General features: G+C 43.1%; 1 protein-coding gene across 1 annotated transcript; it reads right to left on the reverse strand.

Annotated features, from left to right (window-relative positions):
* Positions 1–20133: 20133 nt before the first annotated feature.
* On the reverse strand, positions 20134–21699 carry LOC134361308 (sperm-associated antigen 11A-like). The gene is made up of 2 exons (XM_063076347.1): positions 21645–21699; positions 20134–20321 (listed from the first exon to the last, which is right to left on the reverse strand). The coding sequence occupies exons 1-2, from the start codon at positions 21697–21699 to the stop codon at positions 20134–20136; spliced, it is 243 nt and encodes an 80-aa protein (XP_062932417.1).
* Between the last annotated feature and the right edge of the window lie 2156 nt (positions 21700–23855).

Below are 23855 nucleotides of genomic sequence, written 5' to 3' on the forward strand. Positions count from 1 at the left end.
TATGTTTCTGTTTCTTTTATTGGTTTCTGTCTTCAATGTCCATGCTTTAAACCACCACAGTATTAAAGTTCTGTTCATTTGTCCCCTTGTGGTGACATTACTGTCTTATCACCAGCTAGAATAATAATTTGCTACATACTGCCTTCTTGTATACTTTATCAACATCTTTAAGATTTAGCCTAAAGTGGGATCTTTGGTATGTTACAAAGCTGCCAATTGCTAACAGTTTATCATGGCTTCAGGTTTACACATTCTCAAAATTGTGTATGCTCCCAAAGTAGGTATGTATGTGAAGCCATTTCTAGCATTCTGACCTTATCTTTATCATTGTTATTTTTGTGTATTTATCTCTAAAAATACGTAAACAAGGAAACAGGAGAAACAAAACCTTTTTTGTAACTATGAAACCATAGACTATCTTTTCTTCCAGAAGGGTGGCAAAATATAGGCCTTTAGTCTGGGACCATCTATGGAAGTATTTTGTTTTGCCTTTGTATTAGGCCTCATGGTGGTTTAAAAGGCAACTTAGCTCTCTTAGTTTTATTTGCTCTTCTCTGTGTTTTTATATGCTTGCCAATCTCCTGATGGCATCTGAGCCACGACTCCACCTTTGGAAGATATTGTCTTCCTTTTAAACCCAGGTCAGACAGAGCCACTTCACGGCAGAGGAAGTGGACTAGAGAAAGCATAGGCTTTATTTCACACTGAGTAACTGAGTTGTCTTTCTCCAGAAAACCATCTGAGTGTGGACTAATACTTTGTCACCTTCAGGCAGCAAACTTTCTTGCTATTTCTGCATCTTGCAGGCAGGAACACACATTGTAGGCCCTTTGGCTTCCTGCAAACACCTCTAAATTGTGAATACTGTATTTGATATTGTAATCCATCTATTGTATAAAAAAAAAAAAAGAAAAGAAAAGAAAAAGAAAAAGAAAAAAAGAGAGAGAGAGAAGATATCAGTAGAAAGGCGAGAAGAGACAAAAAGAGACAGAGTTGGGCATGAGGAATTTCTGGCTCTTTACGAGTCATAGGACTCAAGATTTTGCAGAATTGGTGGAGCAGTCAGAGAGACAAGTGCTCTCCAGGAGCAAGAGCACAGAGGTGCACAGGACCAGCGTGGGAAAACGTGAATAGTTTAAGTCTCTCCAAAGGCCAGTGGACAAGGTTGTAGAAACGTTTGCATTTGATTTGATAGACAAGTGAGGGCCATGCCATGTATTTATGAAAAACTAGACATAAGATTTAAATTATCTCAAGGAATTACCAACAATTCCTTAAATAAAGACTGACAAGAAGAGCTGAGAAAGTTGTGCATGCAATTAAGCCAATGAGCCTAGTGGTTACTCTTTCACAGTTCTTTATGTTTTAAAGACTACTGACATGGGTTACCTGCAAAGAATGTCAGTCAATGACTTTCTTGGACACTGTGGGATAGGCTGTTGATGCCCAGGGACGTTTACTGGGTCTCAGCCATTCTGCCCTACTATGGTTCCTAGAGCAACTGGACATAGTTCAGAGGGAAGAGGCTCTCAGCTGAGGCATTGCCTGTTTTCTCTTCCCAGAGTTTCTGCCAAAATCCTGAGTCAAGGACTGTAGAGGACAGCGACTCACACTGAGAGTCACTGAGGCTCAGTATTGGCCAAATACTAACCGTCCCACCCCACTGATCTTACTCCTCTTTTCTTCATAGGACAGATCAATTTATTTGGAGAGATGATGCTTAAGATCCCCTTTGGCTAAATCAGTAAGGCTACTTTTCAAGGTTCTCCAGACCCACCATGTCCTTACTTTAATGCAGTCATTCCCCAGTGTTCTAAAATTGGACCACTTGACTCTAGCCAAACTCATTTCTTCCACCATTGCCACTGATGATGGGCTATCCATCAGGATTCTACTCCTGGGGTAGGCAGATTCAGAGACACTGCTTAGCTTTGAGAAAGGGAGAATAAATTGGCATAGGGATTCCATGTCCCATTCTGTACCAGCTCTCTGCAGAGAGCTCCTCTGGGCCCCTCATCAGATCATGAGTCCAGATCCCCTCAAATTACCCTCCTTGACTTTCCTTCAAGGGAGTATCATGCTTACCTGATGTTGCCTGGGAGACTATTACAAGAATTTTAAAAAATGAGAAAAATTGTATGGTGGAATGGAAATGCTGAAGATGTTTAGAGTCAGAAGACTGTATTGCCTCCAGTGGTGAGCGTGTAGGTAGTTCCTGCTGCGCGTAGCACTGGAAGGGAAGGGGGCAGATCACTTAAGGAGACACTGTGGCTTTGCTGAATGAATATTCTTATTGTATTTAGGCTGAAGCTTAAAGGGTGGACTCTTTCACCTGTGAATACAGTCAAGTGGACTCCTGCCAGGGGATAGGAAAAAAGTGCCTCCTGAATAAATGTAGCCTTTTTTTTTTTTTTTCCTTTTGGCTATTCCCTCTCTGGCTATTTCTTTTGGGACTTAGATAACTTGATGATATCCTATTTAAGTAAGAAAACACTCAGATGGAGATGGTTTGGAGACCATAATCTCAAGAAGAGACAAAAAAGACATATACAGGGCTCAAAAATCATTGTGTGTTTCAGGATTCGCTGGACGGTCTGGCTGTGCCACCAAAGTTAAAATGCAGGTAAGTGCCACCAAGGGAGAGACAGTGCGTGGTCTGAGGTTGCTGAGAACAGACAACACTCACACCAGGCTCCCACGGAGGAGGAGAGCGTGCACCAGGCCAACCCTTTGCCATGTGCTGGTTCCCCCATGGCCAGCAGACCACTCTGTGGCCAAGGCTGGCGGTGTCACTGTGTGCACACACTTCCTGCTGTGGTAGAAGCAGCCTGACCCCTCCCCCAGACAAAGGAGGGCATGTCTGGTCTGGAGCAATGAAAGGTATTCCCACACAGGGAGACAAGCCCTGCACAGGGCTGTGTGGCTCCCTGTCTCTGGGTGATGAAGCATTCCAGGACCAAGGCCCATTCTTACATGGCACGGGGGCATGAGGCTGCTTTTCTCAACACCTTCTCTCACCAGTTTAATGGGAATAGAAAGGAATGGGGACCAAAGCTCTCCCAGCCGAGTTTCCATGTTCCAGACTCTCCCTCAAATTTTTATATTTTCACCTATCTTAGCTTTTTTTCCTTCTTTTTTAGAGGGAGTTCTCCTTTCCAAGACCCTACTCCCTATACTTTGGAACCCACCTCTTTAAACCATGCACCATCGCTCATCTCCTTTTTCTATTACATTACTATCTCCTCCTCCACTGACTACTTCATTGTGGTCCACAATCATGTTCAATTCTTTATTTAAAAATAACCTGTCCTTGACCCCTTTTTTCTCCTAAAACTATTATTTCACTCTCTTTCATTCATTATCAAATTTCTCAAGAAAGTGGTCTGTATTTGTGTGTAGTGGTTTATACACATGTATGAGGGGTCTTCAAAATGTTCATGGAAAGATTTATATTATATATATATATATTTTTTTTTTTTTTTGACTGGTAAGGGGACTGCAACCCTCGGCATGGTGTGGTCTGCACCACGCTGAGCCAGTGAGTGCACTGGCCGTCCCTATATAGGATCCGAACCCACGGCTTCAGTGCTACCAGTGCCACACTCTCCCGAGTGAGCCACGGGGTTGGCCCAAGATTTATATTATCTTTTAATTCAATTTTCCCACAAAGTTTTGGGTGTACCCTCATATATATCCCTTTTCCCTCAACCCACTGCTTCCCAGTTTATTGCTTCCTGGCATCTGTTTTAAGAAATCCATCAAAACAATTCTCTCCGAGTTCAACAATGACTCTTACATGCCCAATCCAATGATTTCTTTGTTCGTGATCACCTGACTTGACCTCTATGGTTTGTGGGGCCGCTATCAATCTTAAAACCTTATCCCTCTACTTCCATATAGCATCCAGAAAACTTTGTGGACCTCTGCTCTGTATTAGGACCTTAGGACCTGGTGCTGTACAGGATACAAAAGTACACTATATTTAATCTCTGTGCGCTTCACTATTTTCTAGTCTAATGGTGGAAAAGACACAGACACTGACATGGTAACATAATATAAAAGACATCCACTTTCTATTTTCTCCTCCTCTCCTGATTGCTGTCTTTGATTCACCATGGAAATTTTCTTCCTTCTCCTGCCCCTGAAGTACCCAAAAGGGGACATCTATAGGAATTTAACATTATCAAAGCAATGGTAATAATGATGATCCTCCTCCCCTGCCCTCTCATCATCATAGCTGACGTTTGCTGAGCACATACCATGTGCCAGGCACTGTGCTAAGCAGTCTGTATGCATTTATTTCACTTGAATCCCATGATAGTTTAATAATGTGGATACAATTATCTGCATTTCACAGAGAAGGGAACTGAGATTTAAAGAGGCTAGGTAATGCACCCAGGCTCTGAATTAATTGCTCAATTCTTACTAATGGTTCTCTCCTTGCACCACACAGTCCTTGGGCTATGGTTATCTATACCTCTATGCAGATGACTTCTATCTTCATCTCTAGTCTGGACCACTTTCCCAGTTTTTCTGACTAATCTTTAAATCCATGTGAAGAACATTATCATCTTGATAATACCTACCACCTCACCTCCACTCCACCTCGTGTCTTTTCTCTTTCTGTAAATATCACCTTTATTTCCCAAATTGTTTGGTGATACAGACTGAAAACTAGCTTCTTTCTGACTCTTCTCTTTTTCTAATTGCTCAAATACAATCACTCACTGTGTCCAGCCAATTCTTTTGACACAATGGTTTGCACAATCTACAGAGCCCAATCCAAATACCAACTCCCCATAATCTCGATCATCCCAGTTAAAGTCATCCTTCCCTGCTCTGCATTTATACATTTATATGCATATAAATATACATTTACATGCATATAAGTATACATTTATGCATATTTTGCACCACACTTGGAGCTTTTGCCAAATGCTGTAATGAATGACATATACTTTTTGTGAACATTTCTTATCATCTTTATAGATGTTGTCTTTTCACTTGTGTTCTTATGTTAATGAGAATGTAGAGATTCGAGTCCTATATTGTTTTCACTCTGTAAATAATAGAGAATATTTTCAAACTAGGATACCCAGGACAAATATCATAAAGCAGAAATAATTCCAGAAGAGTGAGAAAATAGAGAAGGAACATCTGATGTAATACAAAGTCATCAAAGGATTTACAAGAGAACAATCTGAACAAATTTCTGTTTTAGCAGAAAATTCAGAGCAGATATAATATGGAGAATGCATTAGATGATTATGAGACTGAATGGCAGGACTAATCCCTTATGTTTCCAGTGCTAATGGGAAAAAGAGACAGATCTGAGAGCTAGGGCTGTGTAGAACATGGAACCAACAGTTGATGTAATGGTCGAGCATGAGAGATGGAATTAGAAGAGGAAACAGGCTGGGAAGACTCCCTGTGCTCTGCTCCAGGGACAGGGCAGACAGATGGTGGTGGCATTAATGAGGAGAATTAAAGTGGGGATACCCTGCAGGCACCGAGGGAAACATGACCCGCAGAGAGAGCCAGGCTGAAGATATGGTGCCTTTTGACAGGCTGAAACTAGTTTAGGAATTTGAAGACTTAGTGGTGATGTGGTGCTGCAAGCCTTCCCCAGATCTTCTAAAATCACACCCCACAAGATGGGGGCTGACTTACCGAACTTGTAAGGGCAAAATTAAGAAGGATATAAGCATATAAAATTTATGTAATTTATATAAGGCTACCCTACCCATATGGCAGTAATAATTTCACCCTAAGTAGGATAAAGTGCGGGGTAACAACGCCTTCCCCTCTGTTTATACCGTTATACTCTGATCATTCCGTTGACTGCGTTCACACCAGCTCCAGTGAAAACTCACCACGCTGCAGCTCTTGCCAGCAGCCCACACAGTCTGATGACTGCTTTCTTGGGTAGACTCTTAGAGTATAGGTGGCTCTTACAAAACAATCATGAAGTCAACTCATAAATGGGCTGGAAGCTGGGGTGGGGGAAGTGATGTATCCAAGGGCAAGAGGTGGAACCTCAGGGAATTTTTTTCTAAAATAGGACTTTTGCCAGTATTGTTGAATTAGAACTGGTAATTAAAATGAACCTATTGGTTGATGTTGCAATAAGCAACGGGGGACTGTCAAATGTTTGACACATAATGGCTGGCATCTACAGAGCTGTTTACTATATACCTGGCACTGTATTGGTGCTTTAATGCCTTTTTGTTCTGACAAAAAAAAAAAAGGGTGAGGTCAGTATTAGAATCTGTATTTTTAGTATAAGGAAACTAAGGCTAAAAGAAGTGAAATAACTTTCCAAAATTCAAATTTGGAGCCTAGCACCATCCGGCTCACAGACTATGCTGAATACCTGAATGAGAAAGAACCTGGGGAATTGGAGCCACGCCTCACCCACTCTACCTAGACCACAGAGCTACTCCTGTTTTGAGAATATCCAGTTAACTGCCTTAGGGAAATACTCACCATGGCATTTGCGATGCCAGAACACCAAAAGAAATTCAGTCAAATTTTTAATCTGGTACCTCTATCTAAATCCCCTCTCCCATATTTTTCAAGAAGTTTTATGATTGCATATATCAGGAGCCAGCAAACATTTTCTGTAAAAGGCTAGACAGTAAGTATTTTTAAGCTTTGCTGGCCATGTGATTTCTGATGCAACTACTCTGCAGGTGTAGTCCAAAGGCAGCTGTAAACAAGATGTAAGCAAGTAGCCACGGCATTTTTCCAATAAAAATTTATTTACAAAATTGGGTGGCAATTGGCTTTAGCCAGCAGGCCATGGCTTGCTGACTGCTGGCGTACACTTGTGAGCAGTGAGTGGGGCAGGCAGCCTCTGCTACGGCCTCTGATGATCCCCACGGACCAGCATTCACGCTCTTGTGTAACTGGTTCCTTCTGGCTGTGGACTGGCCTCATTGACTCATTTCTAACAAATGAGAAGTAATGAGATGCCACTTCTGAGATTAGGTTATAAAAAGCCTGGGGGTTCAGTATCGGGTACCCTGTTGCCCTATTACTTGCTTGCTCCAAGGAAAGTCAGCTGCCACGTTTTGAGCTGCCCTGTGAAGAGTTTTGAGCTGCCACATTTTGAGCTGTTCACATGGTAAGGAACTCATGGGGGGCCCTCGCCAAAAGCCAGTGAGAAACTGAGACCCTTAATCTAACACACCGCAAGGAACTGACCCCAGCCAACAACCACATGAGTGAGCTTTGAGCAGTGGATCCTTCCCTGTGGAGCCTTCAGATAAAACTGCAGCCCTGGATGACAGCTTGACTGTAACTTCATGACTCACTTTGTTCCAGAAGCACCCAGCTGGTTTCCACAGCTCACAAAAGTGGGAGATAGTTGTTTGTTGTTTTAAGCCAATAAGTTTTGGAGTAATTTGTTATACAGCAATGGGTAAATAACATAGTGAGATACAGTACAAACGATACTCTATAAGAGATTTGGAGACCTGTGTTACAGACTCAGTTTTTTGACAAATTTACTGTGTAAATTTAGGTTAGCTCTTGACCTAGTCTGGAGCTTTGATTTTATCATCTGCCTACAAAAGGAGCAGGCACATGGATTTCTGAGGTTATTATGAGTTAAAGTCTTCATAGTTTATTGAGTTGCGTCAAGCTGATTCTTGCATCTAAACCAGAGCCATGAACTGGAAACGCATGGGTGAAATATAGCCAATCAACATATTTTGACATTAGTTGCTAACACTTAAAGGACTAAAGACTTTGTATAAAAATCAACATTTCTGGCTTCTTCAGAAAAATTCAATAATTTAACCACCAGAGCCCACATGGATAAATGTGGGCTCTGGTGGTTAAATTGTTGCATTGCCCATGTTACATTGGGTAACACTAAGACTTACCCAAAAATCTCTTACTCCTTTAAAAAGAATATGAGCCCTCTAATGAACAGTGGTGCCTGATTACTTATCTCTCATGGGTCTGGCTCTGATGAGCTTTAGGGAGCTATTTAAATTATGCTTGATCTTATTTTGAGATCTTCCCTAAAGCAGAGAAAAAGTGTTTCTTTACCATCTGGTTGTGTCTTCGGTCCAGATCACTGGCCACTTTTTGGCTCAATATACCTGTTGTGAATTCCTACTGTGTCATATGATCTAGACCCACAAGTTGTACTGCACAGACTTCAGGAAAACGCCAGCTGAGAGCTTGGGCAGGATGCATATTTAGTTGCTATAGCTCCTGTGTTCTTCCTTCTCTCTGCCTCATATCTATAAAACCCCTTATCTCTCCCACCACCTTTACAGAAAAACACAAACTCACCTCTGCGTGCACACACACAAATACATTTCCAGTTTCATACCATTGTGGTCAGAAAAATAGACTTGATATAATTTCAATCTTCTCAAATTTGTTGACTTGTTTCATCGCCTAATATATGATGTATCCTGGACAGGGCTCTATGTATGTTAGAGAAGAATGTGCATAATGCTCCTGTTGGATAAAATGGTCAATATATGTCTGTTAGATCCATTTGGTCTATAATGTTGTTCAAGTCCCCTGTTTCTTTATTGATTTTCTTTCTGGATGATCTAACCAATGTTGAAAGTTGAGTATTATAGTCCTCAATTATTATTGAATTGCTGTTTATGTCTCCTTTCAGTTTTGTTAATATTTGCTTTATATATTTACAATTTTTTTACCTTCTTAATGAATTGACCTCTTTATCATTGTATGGTAACTTTCTTTGTTTCTTGCTACATGTTACAGTATTTTGTTTTTCTAGTTTGGATTTTTTTTCCCTGTTTTTTCAAAAAAAATTTTTATTTTAAAATTTAATTGTACATATTTGTGGGGTACAGGGTGTTGTTTCAATAAATGCATATACTGTACAATGATTCATTTAAGATAGAAATTATATCTGTTGCCTGAACATTTATCTATTCTTTGTAGTGATTACAGTCAAGATCCTCTTTTCTAGCTATTTAGAAATATGTAATATAATATTATTAGCTCTAGTAAGCCTAGAACACCAAAACTTCCTTTCTACCTGTACCTTTGTAGCAGTTAATCCACCTCCCCCTCATACACCTTCCTCCCCCCACCTCCTCAGTCCCCTCCTGGCCTCTGGTAACCATTAATTCTACTCTCTACTTGTATGAGAACCACTTTTTTCCTTTTCCTTTTTCTTTTTCTTTTTAGATTTCATATATGAGTGAGAACATATGGTATTTGTCTTTCCATCCCTGGCTTACTTGTGGTTACAGTTTTTAACTTAAAATCTGTTTTGTCTGATCTCTTCATTTACATGGAATATCTTTTCCCATCTCTTCACTTTTAGGCTGCATGAATCCTCAAAGCTAAAGTGAGTCTCTTTTAGGCAGCATGTAGTTAGATTCTGTTCTTAATCCATTTAGCCACTAACTGGAAAATTTAATCCATTTACATTCAAGGTAATTACTGACAGGTAAGAACTTGCTATTGTCATTTTGTTAATTGCTTACTTACTGTTTGTGTTTCCTTTGTTTATAAAATCAATGTACTTTTTTCTTTCTAAAGTTCAGATATTGGAATATATTGAAGAATTTCACGCCACTGAGTAGTTGCTCATTAATTCAGTCTCAAAACTGGACACCTGTAAGTCAAGCTATGAGTACCTCATGCCATCCTGTGCTATAGCAAGCCAGAAATGCATTTCAATATGTCTCCAAAAAATATAGAAATATCTTCATTTATTTTTTGGAGGTAGAAGGTTATGGAAGTGGAAATCAGTATGCTTCTGTTTTCCTTTTCTCAAGCTCTATCCATCCACCACACAAGTGTGGGCACAGAGGTGGTTATCAGTATTCCTCCATCCTTTGGGGATAGCTTCTTCCAAAGGGAAAAGCCCTCTCTCCAAGCGATCCATTTTTATTTCTATAAAGCCTTTCTGGCAAAATCAGTGAGATGGCTGTTTATTTCCCTCCCTGTATTACATTTGTTCTCCTTAGAAAGTCCCAACTTCTTATGCTCACCCTCTTCACCTTCCTCAGGAAGAAAAAAATCACTTAATTTGGTCCTAACTAGAAGAATCCAGCTCTGACGCCTCCTGAGATACAAAGAGAGGGTGATGGTAGTCTGAATTATCCCGGCAGGCATGAGATGAGGCAAGAAAGAAACCAAATGCTACTTTGCTGAACAAAGAGTTTCTGAGTTTTGGGGAAGTGAGAAGCATCTTAGTAACCAGGGAAGTATTTCCTTCCTTGCTATGATTTAAGACTGTGCAATCCTCCAAACCTAACACCTGTTCTGCAGAGTTGTACAGATGCTCCATATTACAGGTTCATGAGCTAAAGAAATAAGTTTGCATGCATGAAGGAAGCCTGAGGAGTTGGGCCAGGCCTGTACTACACAAGGTGCCTTGGAGAGCTCAGCCCCTCCAGGCTTGATGTTCTCTGAAGCACGCACCCGTGATTGTCCCACTGCTGCTCTCAGTGGCTGCTCCAGCCCGTTCAATTAAATGGAAAGAGGTTCTGGGTCGGTAGGGTGCAATCCCTCACTGCAGGCAGGTGGGGGTTTCCCAGAAGGTAGGCGGAGGAGAGCAGGAGGGTAAATGAAGGAGAAGGGTGACCTGAGGCAAGAGGCTGAGGCTGGAGGAAGTAAGAGCCCCTGGGGAAAGAGCAGGTTTTTAAAGGGCCTAAACAAAAAGACTTTCCTTTTGGAATTTGAAGAAAGCCTAAATTTGCCAGACTTTAATTTTTTGCCCTTCTCTGATGAAATCTCCAGACACTTCAGTAAATCATTCTGTTTGTACTGGTTAGGTCTGGTAAGGAAAGTGGTAGGGAGTTTGAGACCTTGTGGTCAGGGGAGGGTCATCGAGGTCTACAGCAACCCCTCTCTGTGTGCTCCTGGAGAGGGATATCACTTATTGCTGTAGATGACAACGACAGAAGGCCACGGGTCACAGCAGTGCCTCGAAGTTGGAGAAAGCTCACAATGTGGAGGAAAGCTCGCAGCACATGGTTCAGGAGGAACCGTGATCTATACTTCAGGTAATAGTTCTATGTTAACAAAAACAGCCAAGAAGCCAAGTAAGCCAGAGAAGTAAGTCAGATCCCTACAGGGATGGCACAATATATAGATTTTAAAAGCTGCCAAGATGGGATTGAGAGCCACGGGATTAGAAGAAGATCATTTCTTAAGGCTGAGGACACTCATCATGGCTTAGAGACCCATGAACCTTGCTTGGTAGCTGGTCACCATCTGCCACCTCAAGGACCCTCCCTACAGCAACACGGTGACAACAATAGTGAAATGTGAAGCTTTTCCAGTTCCTGTGGTCATGCTCACCTGTGACGTGCACCACACCTAGCATCAAGCATCACACCTGAACATTCAGTCCTGTGAGTCATCATGACTCTGCCATCAGCTGGTCAGTAGGTATGGATTCCAGGAAGCCCTAGGCTGGCTCATTCAGTCGCTGCTTCTGCTGGGAAAGGGCCAGGCCCCTGCTCTGTCTCATGGTGTTAATTGCATCCCTGGTACCCAGGTTGCCCTACCACCTTCACTCCCAGTCATGGCACCTGCAATGTTTTCCTCACCTGGAGGGGGCAACACATGAGTCTTGTGAAAGGAATTGAATGGAGAGACACCCCTTTTTAGAGGTAGAGGATGGAGAAACAGTGATGAGAAATGCTGCCCTCCGGGACTTCAGCTCTCGCAGTTTTCCCTGTTTCTAGGCACTAACCCATATCCTGGACCACCTTATGGAGAGTCCCAGCATGTCATTGTTAGCCATGCCTCTCTTCCCTGAGCCGCCCCACTCCTGCTGCAGACACTGAGCCAGCTGGGATGCAGGAGGGAGGAAAAAGTCCCTTTGTCCCTCCCCACATTCTGGTGGGGCTGGTCTAACTCACCTTTCCAGATGCCAGCCACTGGGCTTGTTCTTAACTTCCTTCTTTTATTTCTTCCTTCCTCCTCCTTCTTTTCTTCCCTCTCTTACTTCCTTCTTTCCAAAATGTAAAGTAGACATGTGCTAAACGTTCAAGGAAAAATGGTGTCCAAAGCACAGGCTTTGTGGGCTCCAAAAGACTGTGGAGTATAGAAGGCAAGGAGGTGGGTAGTTGCAGGGCAGGTGGTAGACACCAGCTCCAGGTGTGTGCTGGCTGCTGACAAAGCACAGAGGGGAAACTGGCCCTCACACAAGGACTCGTACAGCCAAAGCTGAGACCTAAAGAGTAAACAGGGGGAAAGCTGAGCAATGTTGCAGGCATAGGAAACAGAAGGTGCAAAATCTGGGAAGTGAAAGAGCACAGTGAGTTCAGGAATTTAAAATACTTTCAACTGGTTGGATATTAACAAGGTAAGAGTTTTGGCTGGGGAGTTTAGCAGGGGCTTTGATAGGAGTGGTCTTGGGGGCCATGTCAGGGAGTTAGGGGCTAACCATAAAGACAATGAGCAGCTTTTGATGAGTTTTAGGCAGTCAATGAGGCGGTCAGATTTGGGCTCAGAACATTCAGTCTGTCCACCGAGGGAGGGGGTGAAAGCACCAAGCCCAGCATGGGGACACTCCTGAGTTCCTGCCTGCATGTGGCTCATCCTGCCCCAGTGGGTCTCCTGACCTTGATTTTGGCTTCTCTGTCATGCTCTTTGATGGAAGCTGGTTGTTGAATCCATGCCGAAGGGCAGGCTTGGTTTTGCCCTCTGCAGACCTCCCTGTGCTTGCGCACCCCAGTACTCAGTCTTCCTCACTTGTCATCTTCTGTTGCTATGTTCCACTGCTCTGGGAACCAGGAGCCCACTACAGAAAGCCCCACTCAGCCTGGTCCCAGAGCTAGCTCTCCTTACTATGTCAGGTAATGCTTTCCCTCTTACTTCCCTGTGCAGTGTGAGCCCCAGCCTGCCTCTCTGCGGGAGCCTGGCCTTCTCACACTCTGCTGCTCTGTGCTGCCACAGGGAGAATTATCCCTAAGGAGTCCGAACACGTGAGAAGGTGACGATTCTAGGCCTCTGTAGCTAGCTTAAGCCGGAGTGTCTGTACCTCTAGTTCTTTCAGTTTTTCAAGTAGAGAAATACAAACACAGGTTCAAACCTCTCCTTCAAAGCTCAAATGGCAGAGGGAGAAGACTGCTCATGCTAATATGGAACAAGGGATGGAGATTTTTAAATGTGAAATCATTCAGCTGCTCCCAACACCCAAGGCTCTAACAGAAGCAAATGTCCCTCTTTCCAGGACCATCTTGTCAGACCACTGTCTGCTTCCTTGCTTCCTAGATAGGGCAGGGGACCCTATTTCTTGGTCTTAGGGTGAGCTCTTAAATACCTTGAGGTGATTTCCTAGGGACTACAGCAACATAAAGCTCATAACTCATGTCATACTGTATTGCAAGAGCCCCAATTCTGAGAGGGCACTTGTGTAGTGTTTGCTTTTTCCAAAGAACTCACTTGCTGTTACAATAGGTAGAGAAATCAGTTTATCAGACTTACAGGAGGTGCTGGTGGTGGCTGGCCAGCTGGAAATCCACATCCTCATGGGGTACATACAACAGTTATATAGTAAACAGATCAAAGTGGAGGTGTAAATCATTTGCATGCTTATGTGTAGACACAGATGCTCACCTACACAGAGCTGCGGGAGATCTGGCTGAGTAGATAAGTTAACTTACTTGCTGCCCTCCTGGCGCCAGAGCACTTTAACAACAGCATGCTAATTTACGTAGGGTCCATGCTTTCTCCAGTCTTCTGTTTATCTTAAAGGAGACTTGCCTTTCCTTGTGTAACTACCTTGGCCAGTGGTAGTTTCCCAGGGGAGGAGGAGGACCTCTGGTATTCATGGGGAGGGGGGATAGGTCTATGTCCAGCATTTATCTTACACCTACCTTGCCCAAATCTAAGAATATATGAGACTTGGTGAAAACCCCACCTCCCCCTTTCACAATTTCCCACCAAGGTGCAGGAGGAGAAAGAACTGATTCCAGCCCCTTTCTGCCACTTTATTAGCTGTGTGGTCTTGGGCAGGTTTCTTAACTTGGGTAAGTTTCCAATTCTGCACCTCTAAAATCTGGATAATGATACATGCCTCACTGCGGATCTACTGTGTGATATGAAAAGCAGTTCATAATTTGTGGCCTTATGCTAACATTGTTGTGACCACAGCGATTCTCACTATCACTATTTATTAAGCAAGATAGAGCTGGAAGTGACATTTTGAGTGAACACCATGTCTCCTATGTTTATGGGATTGGGAGAATGTGACAAAGGGAAAGTGGGCCAGGCAGGAACACGTTTGGTTCACCATTGACTTGCCACATGACTAAAGATAAGCCTCTTACACCTCAAAACTGCCGTAATAAAAATCTCTGCTTACCTCCTGGCAGATTTGAACAGAGCTTCCTCATGTAGAAGCTGTGTGGCTCTGGGTAAGTGACTTCACATCTCTGAGCCTTAGGTGTCTTGTCTGTATATGGACATACTCATACCACTCCATAGATGAACCAAGATAAATGCATGGAAGTGCTTAGTACAGAGGCTGAAGCAGAGAAAGCATTCAGTAAGCACCAAGTAGATGGCAGAGGAGGTGCTGCTTGGCATACCTTGAGAATGCACATGATCCCTTGGAGTTTAGCACCAGAATTCTTCTGCACCTGGATGCTGGGCAGATCTAGTCTGAGCTCTGCTTCACTCTAGGCCCAGTGCTGTGCTAATGCTCTATGTACCATCACAGAGGCCTCCCTGTAGGTAACCACAGTGACCACTGGGCCCTCCCTGACCTGTCTATGGGACAGGCCTCTCCTCTGCCTTCATTCTCAGACTTAGACATGACAAGCACAGGTTCTCCTACAGGTGAGACAAGTGGCTAAGCTCCCAGTGTACTCACCTGTAGGGTAACCTTCAGGCGATCTAATGTGCACTTGCTGTCCAATGGCGGGGGTGGGGGAGAAGCTCCCAGTGACAGTGTTAGGGATTTCTGAGGCAAATCTGATTGCAGAGCAAGCCAGGTAACCAAGGCTCAGATGGCTGCATACTCCTCTGGTATCCTGAGGACTGTCAAGACTTTAGAGATGCTGTTCATGGTCTGCTGAGCGTGGCAAATGCTTGCTTCTCCCTAGGGTGAGGGAGGTAGCTGAGGACAGTGGATGAATTTCTGAAGTTTACTGGGGTTTTTTTGGCTGAGAAATAAATGATCATCTTAAACTAGTTTCTTTCTAAGAATATGACATTATTTGTGTTATGTGGAGAAGGATTCTGAAGGGAGTTCCAAAAGAGAAATTTTAATATTTTGAGCCATTGAAACACTATCGTTAAAGTGCACAGCCTATGTGTATTTTTGAAGTATTTTATGGAGTATTTTTGAAGGGTTTTCTTGTTTGTTTTGTTAAAAACCCATCTCACCCCTTTATTGTTGCAGTGCCTCCACAGAGAGCATCATTTTCAGATGGCAGGTAACCACTGGGAGAGCCCTGTGGCCTGACTATGCCCTGGTAGAAGCTGGAGTAACATGTTCACCTCTCCCAGCACAGTATTATCCCGGGGGTTGGATCTGGTGGTAATAAATCACCTCCAGAGGTAGGTGATGGGACAAGACCCTCATCTTTCTCTGCAGCTTATCTGTGTTCAAGGATTCCAGGAGGCAGGGAGGACGTGGGTGGCTGCCTCAGTCTGAAGAGTCCAGATGAACAGTGAAAGGCTGCAGACACTGAGCTCATGTCAGGGACTGGGTCACCACGGGTGCTTTACAAATCCATTCAGGCTAGACCTGCGTAGCAAGACACATTGTGTAACTGTGTGCATGTACATGCATGTGTGTATTTTGTTCACTGAAGTACTCCATCCATATGGTATTCAAATGTGATTTGTACTATTTCCACATTGAAAAACAATCTCAGCTCATTTTTTGCTATGTCTTATTTGTATCAAGAAAATTCAAACATAATAAAATAAATCACCCATATAGTCCCAATACTCTGTCATTCAAGAGAATTTCATGTATCATTTGTCATTTGAAATGCAAGAACACAAAGTTCACATCTGAATTACAAGGAGGGCCCTGAAGTACAGTGATGCCAACCAGGACTGTGGGCTTAGGATGAGGATGAGGGGTCTTGACTCCTAGTCCAGAGCTCTTTCTCCGACACCATGCTGCACCTCAGAGGAGACAGTTTTGTTAAATGACCTCCTAGGCCCCTTGTTTGTCTTCCATGACTGAGGACAGCAGCATGTCATGCTGTCAGAGGCTCAGGATCCAGGTGAGCTCTTTATAGCTTCTCCAACCCTTTTTATTTCACTTTAGCTGCCTCCTATTGGGGTGGACATTTAAGCCCTTGAAAATGAATGGGCTACATGCTCTGTTGTGGGGCGGTATAATAGAGGAGATCTAATAAGGGCTTTGTGCCACTTTCTGACCAGATTTTGGAGGACAGAATCTCAAGGGGTAGGGGCTGGAATAAGAAGAGAAAGGGGGGCAGTGAAACCTGGGGCTGTGGGAGAAAAGTTGATGCAGACTTCAGGCTGTGAGAAGGGTGTGGCTGCCGTCACAGTGGTATGTCCTTGGGTTCCCTGTAATCAGAAAGGATGGCTTTGGTGCACTGAAAAAGACCTGTGTTTGAGGCTTGAAATAGTTCATTCATCTATTTCACGTTTATTGTTCTTGCCTGGTCACTAAAGGTATAAATATGAATATGAACAATAGACCCCATCCTAGAGGAGTTCGAAATCCAGTGGGAGGAACAGGCATGTAAAGAAATAAAGGTAACAGAGCAACAGATCCCACAGCAGGGACATGGAGGTGCCTGAGGGGCACAGAGCTGGAGCAGTTAGCTCTGCCACATAGGGATGTGGAAAGATAGCTTGCGAGGCTGCGGAGTGGTGCTGGCTGAGTGCAGGGAGGAAATGGCTCCTTCATTCCTAGTTACTGTGTCAACTTAGGAAGCTGAGTCTCTAGGGGAGCAGTGAGGATAACTATACTTATCTCAGGAGAGAGTATAAGATTTGTCAAGTATAACATACTGGACCCCTGTTGGTCCCTCTGCCTACTGCTGCTGGCCAGAGCTCCAGACCACCACCAGGCACACTCCAACCCCTCCTGGGATCAGCAGAGGGTCCATGTACCTCTGAGTGCTGGTCCCACCAAAAGGAGAGGGTTGCAAAGTCCCAGTGTCCCTGACACCTCTTCCCAGCTGCCCCTGACCACATGCTAACGGTATCTCAGAGCAAGGGCAGGGCAGGTAAATCCCCAAGTTGAACACAGATCTGGGATAGGAGGGCAGGATGGAGCAAATGCAAGCACTGCTTTCTACACGTGTGCACACTTAACAGTGGTATCCAAAGTACATCCTGGGGGAGGCAGTCCATGGAGCACAACTGAGAAGTAGGCCAATCCTGGTATGAGCCCCTACCCTTCTGCTGTCGGAGCTGCCTCCTGGCCACAGAGGGTGGTCAGCACTGGGCCACCCTGGGGGGGAGGGGAGGTGTCACAGTTCCTAAGACAGATGGCAGGAAGAAGGCAGTCTCTGCTTTTGTTATCCACAGCTTTGTCTGAGCTGCTGGCCCAGCCCTACTCCCAAATAAGAGGAGATGCACAGTAATGCTTTAATAAATGTCCTGATGAATTCAGTCTGAACTGAATTAAATTCATTTCCACAAATCAATAGTGAATGATTACTCTGTACAGGACAGAGATAAACAAGATACTATAGGTAGTGCCAGTTAGTGCCAAGAAATTCAGGCTGGAAGTGTTAGTAATTCATTCTTCCTTTGTTCTCTGCCCTGCTGTGTTTCTGGCTGCTGCTCTTAGCCAGTTGGATCAGCTTCACAATACCTTGTCAAAAAGGTTTGCAGGCATTGTGAGCAGCGGCGCCATCTGGTGGTAAGTGTTGGTATTGACAGGCTGCCTGCCTGGCCAAGGTAGTCCTAGGCTTTGAAATATAAATATTGTGGGTATTCACATAGTCCAAGAACCACATCAGGACTTTTTAGGGCCAGGTTCAATCCTGTCATTTTACAGATGGGGAAATGGATGCTATGGAGATGAGGTAACTTGCCCAATGTCTCAGAGGGACAGAACAAGAACCTGAATCCAGTCCTTGGGGTTCATTCCGGTGTCTGGGTGGATCCAGTCTGATTCATCCCCATGCCTCACAGAGACACTTTTTATAGGATAAAATAAAGGATCACATGGACTTCAAGGTGGCCACTAAAGACAACCTGGAGACACCCCTTGCCATCCCCGTTCTTTCTTACCTCCACTTTGTGTTTGCCCCCGTAAACCCAACAAACACTCACAGAACCTGCCCTGTGCCAGGGCTGCCATCAGAGCCTCTTTCTCACCATCTCTTTTTCTCTGTCTGACTGAAGTATACATGTATACTTCTTTCAGAAAAATTTCTCATTGGAGAAAGATAACATTTTCCACAATGTAGTCCAAACCAGGCCCAGTTTCCTCCTTAAAAATATCGACAGCACAGTTTAGGGCCTTGTGCAAATCTCCTCCTGGCTAGTCCTGGACTCCATTACAGGTTCCTTAACAGGCTCTCACCTGACAGTGCTGCAGGAGGAAGGCAATGGGACAGGTTCTCTCTCCTCGCTTCACTTGACAGAGACCCCACTGATGAAGTACTGATTCTACACCCACAGGCGGTCAGCTGTGACGGGGTCTCAGAGATCTAGCCCAGCTCCCTCACTTTGTTTTTGAGGAAAATGAGGCCATGAGAAGGGACTGGCTGACGAATGGCACATGCTCAGTGGAAAAGACAGAAGGAGTTTCTGGTTCCCCAGTATTCTGGGCACAGGCCTGCCCTCATGGTATTTTATATCTGTGGTGCACAGACCTGTTGGGCATGGAATAGTGGTACTCCTGACTGAGAATGTGTCTGCCTGTCCTGAAGCATGGAGATTTGTGTGTTTCACTTGAACAAAGCCTAACCCTGGGACCAACACCCTTCCCAGGCAGGCATTCACTTCTGGTGTAGAATAGGTACTCCTTCCTTGGAGGGGATGACAGAGGGCTCTGTAGTGATGCCTGTGCCTGACAGAGGCTTCATTCTGTGCAATATCAGGGGTCTGTCTGATTATATTCAGAAAATAAAAAACAGGAGTGAGTTTACAAGAGGCTGGGGAGAGGCCAAAGGCATTATGCCAAATATTCATTGCAACTTGAGACAGGATCCCAAACGTATATATTCTCGGTGGCTCTTAAAGTAGGTTCAGATTATTCATGAGCAAACTGGATTCAGGCTGTGAACAGGAATACAGAAACAAGGTGTTATCAAGCTATCTGTTGGTCTAGAAAAAGCTTGACATGTGGTCTCTTATGTGTCAGTACAATTGACTTTATTATTTTTTACATTTCTTACCTGTAATTAATATTTACTATCCTTGGGATGACTGGCTCGAAGTGTGGTATGGACAACAAATTTGAGCAGAATCCAGAGAAAAGCAAAGGGAAAAGCATTGTTGAAGGTTAAGGAATCTTCATGAACAAGGGCTGTACCTTGCTTTAATTGCTTGGAAATAGACTCGTTAGAAGTAACATGGAAGAATGAACACTTGATTAATTAGGCATACCAAGCAATCCCAAACTGCTAACCTAGAAGCAATTTGCTTAACCTTATGGTTTTCATACCTAAAATGGAACTGCTTACACCTTGTTACACAGTCCATACGATTGTTGTATTTATCAATTGAGATAATCCACATGTTTGAAAACAATAAAATTCTACTTAAATGTGAGCTACTGGTATTATTACGGGAGGAGGCTATGGAGAAAAGATAAGGCTCTTCACGGTCTGGGTGATTAAGTAGGAGCAGGCTGGTGCTGGGTTTGATTTAAAAAGAGGTTATTAGGTAGAAAAGAGGCCAGGAGATTGGCTGAATTTCTGTCCTTTTGAAAATAAGTTTGAAGCTTGGTTTCTAGTCTATCCCCATCTCTGGGTAGGTAAGAGATACACCCTGGAATGGGGAAAGAAAGCCAAATATTACAAAATTCGGAGGCCCTTTAATAGTAAAAATAGAAAATGGAAAAGTAAGGAAGCTTTTTAAGAAAATTCTTTCATAAGAGCTTTACCTCTGGTGCTATATTCATTCGACAAATATTTATTGCACACCTACTATAAGTCACACATTCTTTTAAGCCCTTGGGATACTTCAAGATCTCTGCCTTCTGGGAGCTTACATTTAGATCCCAGATCTGCCATCCTTCTCTGTTATCTCTTTGTCTTCTTCCCTTATATTTTGTATGCAGCACCTGTTCCAGGGATCAGAGCAAATGTCACCTTTTTTTTCACCAGAACGGCAGAAAAGAAGTCTGCAGGTCCCATGTTGCATAAGGCAGATAGTATTCCTAATTCCAGGCGGAACGTCTCCTATGCATACGACAGAACAGAGTTGATATTTAATTCATATAGTACAGAGAATAAAGGATGACCCCGGCCCACAGCCCCACTCCAGATGTTTACAGTATTCTTACAAAGCTAAATGTCTTTGAACAAGTCCTGATTTAACTGAGCTTTGGTTTCTTAGCTTTAAAGCAGGAACAATAATTTATATCTCATTGTTGTCAAGAGGATGATATGGTGTATTGCATGTGACATCACCTGGCTCATAGTAGGCCCTAAGAAAATGGTACCTATTATATTTAGGTTCTTAAGCTTCCAGGTGATAAATGTGCATTAGGGAAAAGCCAAGGGAGTTTTGGAGAACAGAATGGAATGATGGGGGCAGGTCTTGGTCTCTAGGAAAATTGGCAGTAGTTCCAATTTTCAGCTTGTGGCCCAATTTTTAGTTTGATGTCCTACAGTGAAAAGGAAAATATAAAACCCCTCTTCTCACCATGATTTGTGGGCTTGTAAGTCAAGCACAACTACCTAAAGTTCCCATAAGGAAAGCACTTTGGGAGAGATATTTGAAAGAAAGGTCTTACTTATGTCAGGTTTGCAAATGCCATATATCATGATTTTAAAAAAACAAAAAACAGAAAACAAAAACAAAAGTGTTGGTCTTACATGATTCTAAAAATAGTCTTGCATAATATCCCAGTGCCAAATGGGGCCTACTCTACAATCCTGTATCATTTTGGCCCTGTCAAGTGGTGAATTCCACCTTTAGTAAAGACAGAGGAGCCACTAGCCTAGAAGGGTGGAGATCTGGATTCTAGTCTTCTTCCAATAACTCATTATCTCTGCTTGCACAGTTTATTTAACTGGCTATACCTCTGTTTTCTCACCTGTGGAACAGGTATTCTGTGAAAGCTAAGGGAATATCATGATGTGTGTGAAGACCCACTATGACCATAGTTACTTGGGCAGCAGTCAGCTCACACATTCTCTGGACTTTGGTTTTCTCTTGGTATCGTGTGGGGCTACCCAGATCTCTGATTTCCTTCCAACTCTGACATTTGCATGACTGTATTTTCCTTCTGAAAACTTTTCACAGACTGCAGTAAATGCTTCCTATTTGCATCAGAGCAAAGATGCCCCTTTGTCTTGAGTTATGGACCTTACAACCCCTACTCAGCTTCTAAAAACTCTTCATAGAGGAGATCAGAATGGTCCAGGGCTGAACTTCAGAGTGGCCCGTCTGTACCCACTGACAACGCACAGACACACCTCCACACCATCCACACGCTGACACACACATAAATGAAATTGCTGCACTACCTTCCCCAGGGCTAACCAGGAGACATTTACCTGAGTTCACTTGGACCAAACAAAGGAGAACAGCAAAAAGAAAGTGGACCTTCATGTTTTAAGGTTCCCTCAGACTTCCCTGCCCTCCTGTGCAGAAGCAAATATGATGAATGATGGAAGGAAGTGGGTGGAGAAGGCACAAAATGAAACATTTATAGGTTTTGGAGGACACTAATCAGGAACGAGCATTTTTATCTGCTCTACTGAGTAAAGCTGTGGGCAGAAGGTACTGGGTACTCTTCCCTTTCTGCCTAAAAATAGACAGGTTTCTTGGTATTCAGGGAAGCAGGGATTGACCAATAACTCAGTCTGTGGAGGCTGAAGGGGAAAGAGAACCAACGTCGAGGAGTGCTACTTAGAGCCAGGTACTATGGAGACAGAGTTGTGTAAAGTCATGTTCTCTGTCTTCAAAAAGCTTTCAGCTGGCCGGCATCCACCACAGTTGCATATATGAACAGTCTGTGACCCAGCAATATCACTCCCAAGTGTATACCCAGCAGAAACATAGGCCCACGTGCACCAAGAGACATGTACAAGAAGGTTCATTGTAGCATCATTCATTCTAGTTAACAGAACACATCCCAAATCGTGTATTGTGACAGTAATAAAACAAATAATGTATTCCCACACAGCAATAAAAACAGAAAAACAACAATTATAGATTTATACAACAACAGGGATGGACCTCACAAACATTATGATGAGAAGTGGGCGGGGGGGAAGCCATATACAACATGCTGTATTATTTCAAAAATTTGGCAAAACTAATCTATATATTAAAAATCAGGATATTTTCTACTTTGGGGGAAGAGGGCAGAGTCTCCTCTCATTTGACAAGGTTTTCCCTTCTTGAGGAGGTGGCAGTCTTGTAGAGGACACAGGGAGCCCCTAGCACCACAGGCTGTGATGGCCTGAGCTGGGGCTTTGCAGTGCTGTATGGGGTGCAGAATGGAGACCCACCTGCCAGTGGGGGATGCAAGGAAAGTCTTCATAAACAGGATGGCATTACAGCAGAGTCTGAAAGGACAGTTTTTCATGTAGGCTTATTTAACAGATGATGCTAAAACACCCAGTTGATGCAGTGACACAATTTGCCTCCACTTGACTTTAGTCCCAGGGTCATTTAAATTTATTTCTCTTAAATTTGTTAATAAAAAGTGAAAAGTGAAAGGCAAATTTTCTTTCAATTCTGTCCCCCAGGGCTTCATGACAATTGCTACTAATTTCTTATGAATCCTCCCAGAGATTTTCTATATATTCATAAGCATATGTGAATCTATACTTCTATTTTTATATAACCAATAACAGACTATACATATTAGTTTGGACCTGCCTTTTTTTATTTGGTATACCTTGGAGAACTTTTTAAGTAGGTGCATGGAGAACTTTCTCATTTTTTATAACAGCTTCATAAAATTTCTTGTAGGATGTTTTTCACCTTATTTAACCAGTCTACAACAAACATATTTGATCACAAGCCTTACCTAGAAAATAGATTTTGAAAAAGAGGTGTCAAGCAGTGATCCAAGACCTCCTGCATGGGTGAATAAAGTAAACTTCAAAAAGAGGTGTGGGCCAGGGGTTCATTTTGAAGTTTCCAGGTCTGGAAATAGTAAGCAAAGGCAGTGGGACCTAAGAAAGGATGCCCTGATTCACAGGCCTCTCTGTACTCTGTGGAAGCACCTATGAAGACAGGACTTCAGGGGAAATTGTCTGAGCATTACTGCCTTTGTCTTTGTGCACCCCCCAAAAAAACTTTAGCCTAAATGATAACCATGAACTAACTAATTATAAAATATTTGTGAATATATATGTGCATGTGTGACAATCGAACTCAGTAAATAATAAATCTATTAAAACTTGGAATTCTTCCTCTGTGATGCATTTGTTCTGAACCCACCTCTGAAATCTCCTATTTTAAAAAAGGCACAGCAGTTTTATTTGGCCCTCAGGAAGATGTACTTAATGCCACTGAATTGTATAGTTTCAAATGGTAAATTTTGTGGTATGTGTAGATTGCTACAATAAAAAAATAAAACCTTGAGGGTTTTTGAAATCATGTAATGTCAGTACACAAAGGAACCATTAACAATGGTGTTGTTGAAATCCCCCTAATTTAAAGAAATTGACTTACCTGAGTGCATACAGATGGTTAACTATAGTTCCAGGAATCAGGTCTTTTAATGGTCAGCAGGTGTTCCTTCTTCTACC

This window comes from Cynocephalus volans, chromosome 1, assembly GCF_027409185.1.
Source record: "Cynocephalus volans isolate mCynVol1 chromosome 1, mCynVol1.pri, whole genome shotgun sequence".
Classification (NCBI taxonomy): Eukaryota; Metazoa; Chordata; class Mammalia; order Dermoptera; family Cynocephalidae; genus Cynocephalus; species Cynocephalus volans.